General features: G+C 45.4%; 1 protein-coding gene across 1 annotated transcript in view; it reads right to left on the reverse strand.

Annotated features, from left to right (window-relative positions):
* SCML4 (Scm polycomb group protein like 4) overlaps positions 1–654 on the reverse strand; it is a 53,856-nt gene extending 53,202 nt beyond the window's left edge. The window contains exon 1 of the mRNA XM_026119896.2: positions 454–654. Coding sequence (XP_025975681.2) covers positions 454–654 — 201 coding nt within the window. The remainder of the gene's footprint in view (positions 1–453) is intronic.
* Between the last annotated feature and the right edge of the window lie 16,473 nt (positions 655–17,127).

Raw genomic sequence — 17,127 nt, forward strand, 5'->3', positions numbered from 1 at the left:
AATCTCAGCACTTTCTAAAATATCCAGTTTTTTTCTGTGAAAATTGGCTTTGCTTTCTCCTTTCTTTTCACCATTTCCCACATTGTCCTTTTCTTTTCTTTCCATTTTGTTCCATTTCCCATCTTTTCCAGTGAAACAGAAGAAAAAAAAGGGGGCAAGTGAAAAATCAAAGGGAAACACTCCCCAGAATACATGCAGACACCTCACAAAACACAATGGGAGATGATTTATTTTCAAACACCTCAAATTAAAACAATTTCAATGTTTGTTTTTAATATTTCTTTTTTTCGGCAGCTTAAATAGAAGAGAAACCAGTTTCTTTTCCTTTTGCTGCATTGCTCTACCTAACACTTCCACAACTTTACCTCAATGCTTGCATTTCATCTGAAACTCTAGGAAAAAAATTCATTAAACACAACAGGAGACGGAACAAGTGTGTAAAAATATATCTACCTTGTACCCAGGTTTTCTCCCTCTCTTCTTTGGGATCTTCACTCCTGGCAAAGAGCCAGCTGGTGCTGCGTAAAGATTGTGAACAGCCATTTTCATGGGAGCAGACTGGAGCGGGGGCCGTCCTCGTTTCCTCCCTGGTATTCTGGGAGACTGCATGTCAATGGGGTCCAGCCTCGGTGGCAGGGATGACAAGTGACTCATCTGCCCAGATGCTATGAATCAACCAGAAGAGAGAAAAAAAGAGCTTTATTTTTTGTGGTTTTTCATCTGAAGGTAGAGCAACACAAGCATTTTCTCATGTTAGCTTTTTCTCTTTTACCATCTCTCATAAAGCAGCAGGGAATGTGCTGTAGACACACACTTCTGGGTGTGATCCACCTGACCACACTCAGCTCAGCTTCTCCAAAGCAGGACAAAAGCTAGTCATGGTCATTTCTCTCTGCTGACTGCAAATATAGTACAAGGAAGTAGCTCAGGTGGAGACGTCTTTATTGCAGATGTCTACTAGGTGACTCTCAAAGTTGTCTTAATCCCACATCCAGCAGGTTGGCTCAATGAAGGAACAATCTGGTGCTGATCAGGATCAGTGGGAGTTTTCTCATTGCCTTTAGCTAGCACTTCCGTGTCTCTGGTGCATGCTTATTTTCTCACGGCCAAAGAATTGGTGAGCAACCACAATGATCACCGATTGACCTGGTCTGAATTCAACATTTTGACTCTGCTTTGAGGGGGGGATTGGAGGAGATGACCTGTTGCAGTCCATCCAGACCTGAATTATTCTAGGATTCGGTGATTCTGCAATCATGGGTCTGATCCTGCAACCTTTCCTCACCTTGGAAGTGCTACTGATACCAAAATGGACTTCCCTCCATTTCCTAGGCCTCCCTCCTGAGTTGGGAGCACAACAGGGCCACAAGGCTGCCTGTGCAAGGGGAGCCGTGTTAGAGGAGACCTGCCAAACACTCGCTCTCTGCAATTGTCCTAGCATCTGTTCCCATGCGCGTTAGTGGTGGGCTTTTGGATGAATTCCATCAAGAGCTGTTACTTCATCACAGCTCCATGCAGCTGATGAAGTCGAGCAGGGGTAATGGAGTGGAATCTAGTCCATTTTCTTCTGTCCAAGTTTTAATAAAAAAAAAAACAAATATACAAACATACACAGAGTATCAAGGCAATATACAACATTCTTCACAGCTTCTGGCAAAGGGCATACGCTAACAAAGGACAAAAAGAAAAACCTGGATGTTTTCAAATGTTCGTTTGTCCGGGCATCTGCTTTCCTGACTGTGGACAGAAGACCAGTCCCAGCAAATGCATACATTGCTAAACATAAAGGTGTTGCCAGTTCTCTTGTTTTTATGATAGGCCTTGCAACAGCTGACATTTTCAATTTCATGCTCCCTCAGGCCAGTGATAACAGAAGGCTCCTTGCCCTCCGTTTTTACAGAGCAGGTTTCTAGCCCTCTTGGTTACAGAGAAAAGCCTTACGATGTGATCCCAGAGCATCCCTGAAACCCAAAAAGCAGGAGGCAGCTAAAGATTTATTTATTACTCAAAAAAATTACAAATATTTGCAAGATCTACAAATTGCAAAATCTACAAGTTTATCACCATATTTTAAAATCTCGTAATTTCAGAACTCAATATGATTGGACTGATCAGCCCTGACATTGCTGGTAATGAAAATTAAGCTCCCGCTTACTGTGGAGGGATACCTACCACTTGATAGGAGCATCTACCTGGAGAAAAGTATCTGTATTGGGGGTGTCTGTGGCAAGGTTTGCCTTGGCAAACGTGCTTTGCCTAGGCAAAACTTTGCAAGCGTGACTGACTGACAAGCGACTCATTTCTCCAGTCTTCAGTAGTATCCACAGTCTGCTGTCGGATAAGAAAACTAAAGCACTTCTAGCCCTACCCTCCAGTAAATGCATGTATTTGCAGTATGTTGAAAACTGATCTTTTAATAACATTAGAAATATCCACTTCACACAGATCCATTACATATGGCAGGAGTTATAGATTGACTATAAAGTGCCTGGTCTTTAACATCAGCTATCTAAAACGCTTATGCAAACGCCGAATGTCTTATTTGGGATCAGAGTAAGTGCCGCATGGTAAATCTGCAGTGACTAATTTACCAGCGTGCCTGGGGATGCTGTGCTTAGGTTGCCTAGATGGACTCAGCCAGCTCAGCGACGACGTGAAAGCCTGCCATGTGGGTTTGATTTCTACCGAAGTAAAAGTCTTGTGACTGTGTGCAGATGACACTTTCAGGGTTAAAAGCAGCAGGCTTAACACAGCGGGAGTCAAACGGAAAGGCTCTGCATCTTCTGAGCATCGCGGCTTACCTTCTGTCTTGAGTGGTGTGTGTTTTCCTCCCTGTAGTGCTTTCCGAGGGATGCTTGCTGTGCGTCTTCCACCTCCCAAAACCAAAATCCCCCGGGGGGCTACCACCTGGCTGTGGAGAGCGAGCTCAGCTGGGAAGTGCAAGGATTGCACTGGATTTGATGCAAAAATAAGCTAGTGCTGGGAGTGTGACTTTTCATTTTGCTTTCCTTTAAACCAAGCCTGGCAACGTGAGCTTTTGCAGAGGAGCTTCATAGAGACCAAGGAAGGCAAAACCAAGGAAGGCTGCTCCTCCTTGTGTGGCACATTCTGGTGCTGAGGGGACCATAAGTGACACTCTTTGGGGCTCGCAGCAGAGTCTGGAGGTCGCCCAGCAGCAATACCTGCTCCCTGAAGGACAGATCAGGCCATGGAGTTGTGCTTGCAGCTGCACCCTGGCCCGTGCAGTTTGCCATTTCCCTCCAACACTCCCTGCTTCTGGAAAGGACAGGAAACCTTTGACCTCCTGGGCACGGCTTCATTGCTGAAGCACGGGTGCCTGCTGGCATTAAGGTGCCTAGCGCATCTTGCCAGGCCTCCAGCTGCTGTTTGAGAAGGGCACAGCTCCCCTGCTGGTCCCTCTGCCAAACCTGCCAGCCCTGTGCAGGCATCTTGCATCCCTTGTGCTGCTTCCACAGCACCAGACATTTACATTTACAAAACCGAATCTGTGCTGGTACACCTCCTGCTTTGGTTTCCTTATATATAGCCCCTGCTGTGTGAGCTCAGATGATGCCAAGGTGATCCTACATCCCGCATTACAAAGGCATAGGTTTTCCCTGAATGGAGTTGGATTTGAACAGAAGCAGTGGTTCCCAAACTAGTCAGCTGGTCACAGGCTGGGGGCTATGACCCACTGGTGGGACTCGGGAGCTGCAGGGACCTCTCAGCAGGGTTCACCTCCCTGCCAAATGGGGAGAGGAGCAGGTCACCAGCCCCTTTGGTTTCCCAAGAGCTGGTTCTGCATTTTCCTTTGCCCAAAGATCACAAGGGCTGTCAGTGAGCATGCTTGTTTCCTGGGTTGTTTTTAGGGAATATTATTCCCTTTGGGCCAGCCAGGGACGGACCGTGTACAAACTTGCCTCCTGTCTAGGTGGTGGGGGAGCATGGGGAGGTGGCTGCACGGCTGGGTTTCACAGCAAAGCTTGCTAAGCAGTGCCATGTCAGTGCACCGTGATCAGTGAATAGCACGGATGGGAGTCCTGGCCCACAGCCATGGTGGGACAGGCACATAGTTCAAGAAACTAGCATTCCCCCTCCTCCGACCCCATAGGGGGCTGGGGGATCTGTGGAGATGTCTTGCTTATCAGTAAAACGAACCAGCAGCATGTCAGTGGCTGAGCCAAAAACCAAAGGTGAATGGTGGCAACTCTTAGCCAGAGGGCTAGTAGCTAACAGCTGAGCGGTGGCAACCTCCAAGGCATTTGAGTAATGCCACAAGAGCTTATGTAACTGCACCTCAACAAAGCCAAAGTGTCATCCTGGCAGGACTTCACAAGTGCCAGAGGCAGCTGGAATAGCTCTGACTTGTGCTATACCCACAGCACAACTTCTGGAAAGCTCGGTGGCTTCCAGGCAAGTTTAGAGAACCTGATACCATTTAGAGATGAATTCAAGGAAGACAAATCACAGGCTACTAACAAAGACACCACCTCCAGTTCAGAAAAACGTTGTGGTACAAATAGGCTGGGAAAGTTTCTTGGGAGGGAAATCCCTACATTCTCACCCTGTCCTTATTCTCTTCCTGAGGCATTAGCTTTGGCATGTTGACCTTTCAATCTAACCTAGTCGAAAGCTACACTTTTGTATTCTTAGTTTAAAAATAACAGCAGGAAACTGCCTTAGGTTTATGGCTTCTTTCCACTTAATGTAGGACTAGACATAGAGTAACTTTTCCTTACTTGTCTTTCAAACACTACAGTTTGACAATTTTATTTCTAACCCTGCCTTCCACATACCCCTATTACATCCCAGGCAGGTGGTAGCAGAAAAACACCGCTCCCTACTCTGCCCCTCAGGTGAGCACTGCAGAAAGGGTGAGATCTTGCCCCCCCAGGCAGCAGAGGCTCTGCTGGTGCCTGCAGAGGAGCCAGAGGAGCTTGCGTGCCTCCGCTGGTCTCTGCTGGCGGAAGGCCAGAGATGGAGAGAAAAATACTCCCTAGACCAACACTGATGAGTTGTAGGGGTTTCTAACAGCACATGCTTTGTGTTGTGCATGCCTTGCATCATGTGTTAGCATGTATACTGTATGACTAACACCACAACTTACTGACAACTGTACCTGATAGCTGAAGGATCTTCAGTGTATCTCCTCCTAAGCTGAGTATGTTTGATGGACTGCAAAGACCCTTTCTTAATAAAAATAAAAGCCTGCAATAAATACAGCTTTTAACCTGTGCTCCAGTAACTGCAAGGGCTGAAGGTAAAAATATCACGTTAAATTTTATATTGGTAATTCCAGAGAATGACCATTTAAACCTGGTATGCACTAGGTCTCACACAGACCTTTGCCTGGATTGGCACAGGGATGATTCTGGCACAGGGAAGAAACAAGTTACCTGTGCTGTAAGCCAAAGAAAGCTGCAAGGTCAAGTAGAAAATATGCCCATTTCACAGTAGCTGAAGGAGAATTCCCTACACTCCCAGTACAGTCGCTGCTCTCAGCTGCAAAAGGCTCTGACCCAGGAGTCCCCAGGTCTGAGCTGAGCACGATGGGAAGCTGTGTGCAGAAGCCTTCTCTTGGCACTGAGATCTTGTTAGGTGGCAGCACTTGCAGCCCTGCCTCCAACCCTTGACCCCTGCAGAGCTTCTCATTGCCCAGGTCTAGGTGCTCAAAGGTATAAACTTCTCATAAATCTTGTGTAGATTTCCTTCAGCTGTTGAACGGTTCAGGAAAGCACACTCTGCACGAGGGGGGGATCACATTATTAAATGGAAGGGAGTGAATACCTTTCAGCTAGAAGGGGAATATTTGTGTGCTTCTCTGTGCTCAGCAGGGCAGCTCTTTGACTGTGACTGTTTGGAGAGGATGGCCTGCAGAGCAGGTGAGCAAAATGAGAAGTACTGTTTGATCTGGAAGCAAAGCTTTATACCTGAGTGCTCCTCTTGGACAGCTTTGAGGAAGATGAGGCATTACACGTCTTCGTTATGGTGTATGCTGAAGACCAAAGCAGCATGGCACGGTACATGAAAAGCAGAAGTTTAGTGAAGCAGATAGTAGGAAATTCTGCTAAGAGAAGCACTGAACCCATATCCCCTGCCTGTCCAGATTTGCTTGCCCAATGGCATTGTATGGAGAGCAAGCACCCATCTCACAGTTGCTTAAAGAGGAAAAGGTCTTGGCATGAGGTTCTTCTGTGGTGAGGATGCAAAGCTCCCCTCTTTTCTTGCCCGTTGTCTTGGGTGTTGAAGTGGGAGGAAGCCATTTCTCTGAGGGACTCTCCTGCTTTCTTTGACCCCGGCAAGAGACTCTCTACAAAAAGACCTTGAGACTGTCCACCCAATAGGATCTGAGTAGAAGGGCTCATTTTCCCAAGCCAAGCATTAAAGAAACAAAAACCACAAATATCTGTGCTGGCTTTGGGAATGGAGAGTGGGATTCATCTCACCTAATTTCCAAGGTCAGTTCATCAGTCATCCCAGTACAGGTGCATCCTCTCATTTCAGATGTGATCTCCCTCAAACCCTGTGTCACATCTGCCAAAACATCTTGGGGAAGTCAGGCCAACTCAGATGGCACTGGGTGACTATTTTAGGCGACTGGATTTAACCATAAGGAAGAATTCAGTTACAGATTAGGACACCTAAATGACAATTTTAGACAATTTAGACAATTTTAGACATTTAGACAATTAGACAAAGGTATGACATACATTGCATTGCAGTAGGAATCCCAACCACTACCACATGCTGATTCTCAAGGAAAAGTGGGCAAAATATCCCAGAACCTCTAATTTGGACAAAACAAGTTTGGACAAAACAAAACTCTTAGTTTCTAGAGTGTTTGAATTTTGCCAGCTATCTCACATTTTAAACATTCTCACAAACAGTTTAGAAAAGGTTGGAGAAAATACAACTCCCTTTTTTCTACTGGAGCCACTCTCAAAGAGAATGATCCTTATAGCAAAGAGGTATTTTTGAGTACTTCCTTCCTACATGGAGCAGTGCTGCAGCAAAGCCTGCAAGTGATACAAGAAGGAATGAATGTGGTTTTGTTCTGGCTGTTCACAGGCTGTAAAAACATAGATTTCTAATGAGCTGTAATCTTCTGCTGGAGCTGGTAGCCATATATCATTTTCTCCCTGCAGCGCAGTAGAGATTTAACTCTCCTTGATAGAACTGAAAGTATTAGCAGCATCCGAAACAACATATACCAGCATCCGTTACTGTGTAGACTCTGTCTACTTTGCCCGGGAGCCATCCTTTTGGACAGCGAGACAAGGGGGGATGGCAGTGCTGCTGAAGAGTGCGGTGGGGATGATTTCCTTCAGTGTAGCCCTTCTGTGCCTGAAACACACCGAGCAAAAAAGTGGTGTGCATTTTTTCAGCCTCCTTTCCTGCAGAATAAGAATTTATGCAACCACAGTCTCATTCTCTCATTTGCTCCCGATATGACTTTTGAACATGTTGGTTTATTTCAACCAAATCTCATGGGACATGAGAGGAAGGGGTGCAAAGGTTTGTAGGTTTAGTGGAAATAGGTGAATAGTAGAGATGTGAGACTCACACTTGGGCTCCCTCAGATTAAGCCTCCTGTCTTATTAGATGTCGGAGGATGCACAAGTGAGAGCAGAAGACAGAATATAAAAGCTTCAACCCTGGGAAAAGCTGTTTTCAGACCTAACACCCTCTTTGATGCCACAATCAGGCAGCTACAAGGCACAAATCTATAGAAAAACCAACTTCCTCCATTCGTCTGCTCAGGAAAATGCTTGCAGTTGGTTTTCTAATTGCTCCATGTTTGTTTGTCACCTGCTTCACAGCTACTGAAGTCACAAGCCAGTGTGGACATGGCTTGCACACCACTGCTTGGAGACTTGGACCTCTGGAAAATCGCATTTCTCCTTGCAGCTAGCTTCAGCCCATGTTTACCCACGTCTCCAACTACAGATTGTATTGCAGGTTACATTGCAAGGTTGATCACGTGGCACTTTAAATAATTTGCCAATGGATCAAAACGGAAAAGAGGTAAAACAAGAAAACAACTGCATACTCTTGCATTTACTTTTATTTCCAAATGCGTCCAAATGAAGCAGAAAGCCTGGAACATTTCTGCTACAGTACTTTGCTGGCTGCTTTACACTTGCAAGCCACAGCGCTCATGCAGAGCAGGCCCTGCAGCAGGCTTCCTTTTTAGCTGCTATAAACAGATCCTATATGGGTGCATTTGGTACTGTCACAGTCACTCTGCTGGGGCTGGGAAAGGACCAGGCATAATATAATTAGACCCCGGTGCTCTACACTTCCCTCATCTTTCTCTCGTGGTCTGTGTGCCTTAACGAAGGGATAGGGAGACAGCAAAAAAATAGCACAGGATTCCTCAAAATCAAGACGAAAAGTACTGGTTTCTTTAAAATCCAGACAAAAAGGACCAACGGTGTTTGCCCCGTCCTTGTTACTAGGAGCAAAAGAAAGAAAAAAATGGTTCCCAGTGTCATCCTACAGCAAGAGGTTTTTTTTTGTTTGTTTTTTAAGTTAAATTCAGCAGTAGTGACAGTGCTGTCCTTGTGGAGGTGTTCTTTTGAAGGATAGCACCCTGGTGACAGCAGGTAGAGCAGTAGCTGTCTGCCCCCTCTAACTCAGGTTTGCTTAATGAGCCAGAAGAACTTGAAAACCCTTGCAAGAATGGGACCCCCAGGAGTAGCAGAGGCCAGCCTCTCCTCACAAGCTTACCTTTCTTCATTTGGCCTGACATTTCTGTTGCAGGCTAGTAGCCTGTGGCGGGGAGTTGAGGAAATGAAACTTTAGTGAGAGACAGACCACAGGAGAGAGAAAACCAAAGGAAAGATGTGAAAAATGGACATGAGAAGGCCATGTGAGTAGCAAGGGTTGCTCTGCTGCAGTGCTCAAACCGAATGTGTGCAAAACAGTCTCATACACAACAGTGGTGAAGAAAACAAAGGCAATTCCTTGCTTGTCTCTCTTATGTTAAACAAATATGTGCAAATGGTAGTGCTGCTTGTGATATTGCAGAGAAATGAGAAGAAAAACAGTGTCTGGACTGAGTCTACAACTTCGATGAGCTGCAGAGAGGGTGGAGTTCCTCTGAGGTCTTCGCCTTAGACGGTGGTTTACGACTTGCAAGACAAGGTCCCGGCAAAACAACCGGGTCCCTTCCCTCACTACCCCAAGGCCTTCTGCCTCAATTTCTGGGCATGCAGAGGTGCCATTTTGGTTTGCTAAAAAAAGCATCTTAAAATCCTCTGTGCTGAAATCCTGGAAGGTGGTAAAATATAGGCTACTGGTTGGCATGGAGGAGTAGTCCAGAAACCATGCAAAATTCTCCGTGCAAACTTGGTGGGGCAGGATGGAGAGCTGAGGCTGAAGGATGAGTATTAACAGTTTGGTAATTACTATAAAAGTAGTTACCCTGCAGACTACCAATGTCAAGATTGTTGTTTGCCAGGCCTCCCCACTAGCCTTCACTTCATCTCCCACCTGCCCTATCTGAGATGGGAGTATTCCTCTCCCAGCTGATAGCTGCAAAGTTGCCCAAGGAGGTAGGTCCACTCCCTGCTGCCTCCACTGGCTGTTACCTTTCCTCCATTCAGGAGATAGATGGGACACTGCCACCTGCATCTCCTCAGGTGTAGGGAGATACTCACATGCAAGTGAGTGCTGCAGTCAGCTGACATTACCTCCTGAGGGTCAACCTCACACTTCATCACTCTTGTGCCTCTGGCCATCTTCAGTGTGGGACCAAATCACTTTTCCAGTAGCAGGGAGGATAATAATGTAGAGCACATCTCTCTTTTCTCCCTGAACTACCAAGTCTGATTTCCAAAACCAAGATCCTCCAGCCCCAATTTCCTCAGATCAAACCCTGAATGCTGGAGATGCAAACATGCCCAGGACATCTGTTATTCATTAGTTAGATGACATCGTAACAGATCTTTTCATAAATACATGAGTGTTTGTCCTTATGGGACTTCAGCTTATAAAACTGAGACTGAATGATTCCGTACCAGAGGCAATTAAATCGAAACGGGGATTTGTATTTTAGCAGGTCCAGTTTTGCATATTCAGTCAAGTGACGATGCCCTTGTTACTGGTCACACACTTTGCCTGTGTAACTTAGAGGTTGCTTTCCAGAAGTCCCATCCTGCCATTAGCTCTGTTACTAGAGAGCTCACACAGCTAACAAGCTAACCCTCCTTAAACTAAAGGCACCCGAAGCATTCTTATTTAGCCAGCAAAGAAAGCACCAACGTCTCTTTTTAATGCAGTTTCTTTCTTTCTCATCTTCTGTATGTTACACAGAAGCCAGATGCTTTCACCACCGATAAGCCACAGTGTCTTTCTGCTATCTGATAAATTTTCAGGAGCAAAGATTTGGAACAAATGAATGTGAAATGAACAACATTTATATTATGGCCAATTCAGTTCTCCAGCTGAGTCTGTAATTGCCTAATACTCATATTTTTTCCCTCTTGCCTTGTCTAGCAATGCTCTTCTTTTATAATGGCTTGACTTTTTTCTTCTTTTTTACAATTTTCTATAGTTTTTACATTTATGGGACGTCTTCAAGCAGTGTCTGCAATAAATGGATAAGCCTCACAAAGCTGCCAGCTCACTTCAGAGAAAGATCCAGATATGCAGATAATTTCCCTGAACTGCTTCCCATGCTTCCTTGAACCAGCTATGCATTGTCCTTCCTGCAGGGAAAGGGAATTTGACATTTATATTTAGCAGGAGGAAGGACTAGATATTGAACTTGGAGAGGGACGATGCGTTCAAGTCAGATGGTGATAGACAGACAGGGAAAAGAGGCAATGTCCCAGCATGTCCCCCTCTGTCTCAATCCTCTTTGACCTCTCACCACACAGAATCCCCCTTGGGTGCACTTGGCACAGAAAGAGTTGAGGAGGGATTTTCCATACATCTCTGGGAAGGTCATGGAGGAGGAAAAATAGAAATAGGCAATGGAGAGGAAGTCTTACCAGTGTGCTACAGACAAGTGGATATGCAAGCATGTGGGATGGTTACACTGACTTGTTTGGTGCACACTGCAATAGGAGCTGGCTGGGAATTTTTGGAAAATACAAGGTATAAAAATTCTTCTAAGGGAACATTTTGCAAGGGAGTGCCATGTTCAACAAAATTTTGTTGGGAAAGCTACCTTGTGTCAGGATGGACTGGCTGGAAAGCAGAGAAAAGGCAGACTCCCCAGCCAGGTCCCCTCACACAGGGTGACCACCACTTCCTGCCAGGGCACTCCCTGGCACACCGGAGCTCCAAATCTGGGTCCCCATCACACTTAGGATCCAACAGGATTCTCTCCAACTACAGCTACACTACTAAACAAAGAGGACTGCGGAACTAACCCCCATTTCCAGGGCTCGGGAGCACAGCATAGCTGGTGTCCACACTGCTAGGGTTGGCCCCATGTAACAAATTTGCCTTGGGGAGGGCTGGATGGAGCAGCCTGGAAGAGAGCCAGGGAGGATGCTAATATTAAATATTAAGGTTGAGAGTACTCTCCCTTTTCTATTTATTAAAGGGGGCCCTCTTTTGTGCTCATGTGGCCCCTCGATGGCAGACTGTTACCTGACATGAGGTCCTAGTTTCTCATCATCACAGCAGTCCCACGTCATGTGTATTTATTACAGGGAGATGCCATCCCGATCTCTCACACTGGATACAGGTGCACTAACTAGATGACTTTCTCATATGCATATCCAAAAGGCTGTGATTTAAGCCCAATGAAGAAGGAGAAAGAACTTTCCATCTCAAAAATGCTGTCAAGACAACAGTCTACTTCCTATCCAGCCCTGCCTATCATGCCCTCAGCCTTTCTGTAATACTTGCCATGCCAGGGCCACCCTGGGTCGTACGAGCATTAGGGAATTATGCCCATAAGAAACAGAGCCTCTGCATAGGTGGGCTGAACGGGGCATGAGGAGATGATCATAGTCCTGGTATTTCCTGCCCTGGGGCTTTATAAGCTTCACAGCTGCTCAATGCAAAGGGGATTCACCTCCCTCAGTAGCCATCTCACCAAGTCTGACACTACCAGTGAGTCTTCCTATGTGAGGGCTCCCAGTCCAGTCCTGAGATACAGAAACACAGTATGTGAATGTTCAATTAATCACATAAAGGTTCAGAAACAAATGCCAGCAATTGTCCTTGCCTGGAACTTGTCTGGCCATCAACCAGCAAGATCGATCCCTGAAATGATCTGGAATTAGTAGAAAAAGAATCACTGAAGGCAGAAAAACTGGAGTCAAGCTGAAAAAGTCTCTCTTTTCCCTTGGAAACTCTAACGGACCTCCAGCAGTGTGACAGGGAATATGAGCAAACTTTATAGTAGAAAAGAGGAAATTGTCACTATGAGGAGCTTGAGGTAGTCTGGATGCTCTTTGCTGGCATATATTGCCTCCTATGCTACTCTAAGCATTTCATTATTGCTTACCTAGTATCAATCTCAATTACTTTGCCAACTCAACATGTTTTTAACACAGAGACAGCCCTAGTTCTAGGTACAGCTCCCATCATCCCTCACCTTACTTGAGTTATGAATATGGAATAAAACTTCTGTGCTTCCTTCCTTGTCAAATTTTGCCTGCTGAATGAAATCACCAGGGCTAATCTGTGCATTTCAAAAAAAAAGAGGTGAGAAAGCCCTTTCCCGCTAAAATTTACCCTACAAGCAGTCTGAGCACTAAGGCAGCAGTCCGCTACTTCAGCCACCCTGCAGGAACTGTACCCACCTGTATACGCAGCAGTGTGTTGGTTTGCATGGGTGTAACTCTAATTACGCCCGTGTCGCTCCCGGTACAAAGCACACCAAGCCACTTCGCTTTCGTCCTGAAACACTGGCACTGAGCGAGGTCCCGAGCTGCTGACTCCAGGGCTTTGGTTTCTCCCTCCAGGTCTTCAGCAGGCACAAAGGAGTTTGGACTCCTGTCTGGGTCTATTCCCCTGCTGTACTCCACCAGCAGGGGTTTCACAGTATACAGAGCAACCTTTCAAAAACAGGTCAACGTCTATCGGTCAACGTCTATCAGTCAACTTAGATGCAGTATTTTAAGATCACTGAGATGAGGGTGGAAAAGCAAAGCTCAGAGCCTCTTCCCCGCTGGCCAGCTGGTGCCCAAGGTCAGGTCTGGCCCTGAGACGCTATCGGCAGTGAGCTGTGCTGCTGCGGAGGGTGGTGGGGTGGCCAGTCCCTCTGCTCCCACACTGCCACGCGGTCTGCCTCCCCTTGCCGTCTGGCATTAATATCCACCATTGACTTCAGGATGATTGCTGTCCTATGCCAATGTGCTTGGGTAGATCGGTTACAACAGCTACTGCAGATATCTGTCCCAGGAAATAAATTAACTCTCTAAATCTGAAGAAGTGATATTACAAAAGTCAATAGGGAAATATCTTTCCTTAAACGTAGGGCAGGAATTTCACACATTTCTCACATAAGGTTATCCTTATTCCTCAGGGACCTGATATACTTTTATATTATATTTTGAGATATAATACTTATAAAAGATTCATTCTTTTCTCACATAAACTGGAGTAGCTCTTATGCTTCTGTCTTTAGAGACTTCAGGGACTGCAGTTTCTGAAGATGCTCAATGGTTTTATTTCCATGCATAGAAGAGATGTTTATATTCAAACTACATTTTAACATTGAGATTGAACAACATAACTTAAAAGGAAAATGATTTAATGATTAAGTTCAGAAACAAGAAAAGCACGTGTATCACTTGCTGGAGTCTGATGTGTTTTACAGGACTGCTAGGGAACTGGTCACACCACTGCCATCACTTTCTACTTCAGAGGAAAATCTCCAGCGCTATTGAAATTTGGGGCTAAACTCACAGTGACCTCAGGATGGAAACACAACATCGCCTGACTCTGTAACCTAAATTAACCTAACTGCCTGACAAGGGCTCTCTGAGATACTTTTTACACTCATTTCACAAGCGAAAAGGTGAGGCCATGCGCTAGCGTCATGCCCATCACAGTGGCCGGGAGCAGAGTGAGGGCTCGGGCCACCGGCGTGGTGAAGTCCCAGCTGCTTCACCGTGCTCAGCACATCCAGAGGGCAGGTATCATGCAAGAGTAAAGTTTGCCACAGTCAGGCAGTCTGATTACATCTCTAATTCATTTTCTAAATAAACATACTACTTTCGCTTTTCAGAATTGTTTTGATACCTTTTCCCCCACAACGAACCACCATTTCCTGTTTTCTAGATTATTTTTATGCTGTGTTTGGCAATAATTCTGTTTTCATCACCTAGAAACTTTATTCTCAGAACAAAAACACTCCAGCTGGCTTGTGTGTCACAGTGTGCACACCCTAGGCAATACATTTTGCAAAACTTTACTGAGTAAATGTCTGCATTCACTGTTTTGACCTTCTTAAAAAACTACCAAACAGATGAAAAGTATTGTTGAATGAATTTTCAGTTAGTTTGTCCTTCCAAGCACCAATTAGTAGAAGGAACGCTTCCAAACAAGTTCAAAGAGCAGCTAGTGGAAAGTTTTCAGGCACAATATGGAAAATATTCACAAGTTCAGCCCCCATGTAATCCAGAACGAGTTGGTGAGAGCAGTAGAGAATGCCAGCAGAAGGCATATACAGTCTTGCCACCCAATTCAAGCCTCCAAAGCAGTGCTCTGCAGGACCAGAGAGGAGACCATACTGCACACTCACCCCCTGCATGTGGTGCTTTTGTCCCAGGATGCACTGAATTGCTTAGTGGTTCTTGAGACATCATTATTCCACTTTTTTCTATGTCTTTATCATCAGATTGGCAGTATGTATGCAGCACAGATTGGCAATATCTTCCACTCCTGGCTACATTTCTTCTAACTTCTAACTAATTGGGATGACAATTCAAGTCACAAAGACAACTCATCGCAGCTCCACAGAAATACCTGGCGCTGCCCCAAGAGAAATCTCTTCATGCACAGACTCGGCCACGCGGCAGTCATGAGCCTGATGCCAGGCAACCACTTGCGGCATATTCTGATTTACTGCTGAGGTTTTCATCCTTTGTGGCAATGGGGCATCTCTCAGTATCTAAGGACACTTCAGGTATGTGAATCACTGGAGAAGCAACAGCACAGTTACAACTGAGAGCACATAATTTTCTCCAGGAAAAGAGACCTCCACGACCTGCCAAACTCAGCTTTTGCTCATTGAGAAGCACTCAGGGTGCTTACATGTGCCCTGGTGAGAAAGGTGTTGCATTCTCCTCTGCGTTCCTAAAAAAATATCTCTAACCATTTTACACTCAACAGTCTTCAATAAATGCCTCTAGTTTCTAGTCACATCTTTCCTCCACAGAATAATTTCAGAATTGTTCAACAAAATTTTCCAGCTATTAATACCTTTCTTCTGCCAGTGAGAAAACACAGGTGATCATGGGACAGGTAGAGCATTTGTGGGGATTATCTTTGCAATAACATTACAGTTCAGTCTGCCTGCCAATGATGGGAACATTGTATGGCCATAAGTAATCCAGAGCATCTCACTTTACGTTCCCCTTTTTTTCTTTGTGTGTGTACCCCTGTCATTCAGGGACATGTTATAAGCTTTTGGGGACAGTACAGTGCCTAACATGATTAGCACTTATCTCTTGATGAAATCTCTGTGAAATAGCAGAGGAAAAAAACCCAGCAGATTAAAATGCCCATTGTATCCCTCTCGGAAATCAAAGGTATTCTCTAAATGCCAGTGGATTGGATGTGCTCAACACAGCCATAGTAAGACAGGCAAAGTGCACCACTGCAAACTCCTCCCCCTGCATTTTAAAGGCCAGAGTCAGATTTACTCTCTGGCATAGTAATTCATATGGGACCAAAGACCACCAAGGTCATCATTATGCCCCGAACTCTTTGGCTCAAGCTATTTTTTCCACTCAGAGTTTATCCTGTTTTTTCCCCCCAAGCTTTCTTACTGCTTTATCGTCTCTGAGAAGAGATGATTTTAATCAAATTCTCATACTTCATTCAGAGAGATCTTCCACGCTTGCACGGAGCCTGCAAGGGGCTGTGGCACCGTGCCATCCCCAGTGCGTGATGAATGGAGCCCTGCGAATAGCTGGAGGGATTTCAGACTTTTTTTTTTCATTTTCCATCCTTAGTCCCTCTGCTTGCCTCTTACTTTGTGCTCCTTTACAGAGCATGCTCTACTGGCCTTTCCAGTGCATCATACCTCTCTTGATGCTTTAACATCCTTACCTTGACCTGAGTGCACTGCCCTTTCTAGCAGTCGCCAGGCAAAAATCACCAGTGTCAGGCTTTCTACTGCCCCCAAATTAGCATATGAAACCTACACATTGATTATGGCTGGAGGCAAATGTCACCTTTTCAGGGGCTGATTCATGCATTTGTTCCTCTGCTGCCTAGTAATAATAAAAAGTTGCGCTCTGTCTCCCAGAGTTATTAACAATAGTCAGTAAAAGTCTCTGAGCAGTGACACTTTTTAATCTAAGGCTAAGGAAAGCTCTGCTCAGCCTGGGACACAGGGCTGAGCCCATGGCATGCTCAGTCATTTCCAATTCCAGTTCCTCTGGATTTTCACTAGCATAAAAAAAATACAAACAAACCTCAGGTCCTGAGGTCCTTCACCCTGAGATGGGCGAACCAATCTTGTAAATGAAAACAGCAATGTGGTTAAAGAAAAATTTGTAATTTTGATCTTTTAGTGACATCAGAAACAGAGGAGTCAATTACATGGTTAAAAGCAGCATTTTAAACATTCAAAAGAACTAAGAAAAGCCACTGTGAGGTCTCCATGAGCTCTGCCTGCGTGGTAACACGCGTGGCCACATGCTGTCTTTGCTCATAGAGATAACTCAGTGGCAAACACAGGCGCTCGGTAGCAGCTGAACATTATTGTTGCCTACTGGGTTGGAAGCAATGAGTTGCTGTTCTCAGCCCCTCCCCAGCAGCCACGTGCGTCCCCCAGGCCTGTCGCACGTGCAGAGGGCATCAGCTCACAGTTCAAATTCTGGAGTCTGTCTCCTCGCTGGAAATGTGCCCAGTGACTGGACTACGGTTTGGTTAGCACATACTTTTTAGCTTGGCTTTTCCTTGCTGAACAGGGAATTGCCAAACTTT

This window comes from Dromaius novaehollandiae, chromosome 3 (genome assembly GCF_036370855.1).
Source record: "Dromaius novaehollandiae isolate bDroNov1 chromosome 3, bDroNov1.hap1, whole genome shotgun sequence".
NCBI classification, from domain to species: domain Eukaryota; kingdom Metazoa; phylum Chordata; class Aves; order Casuariiformes; family Dromaiidae; genus Dromaius; species Dromaius novaehollandiae.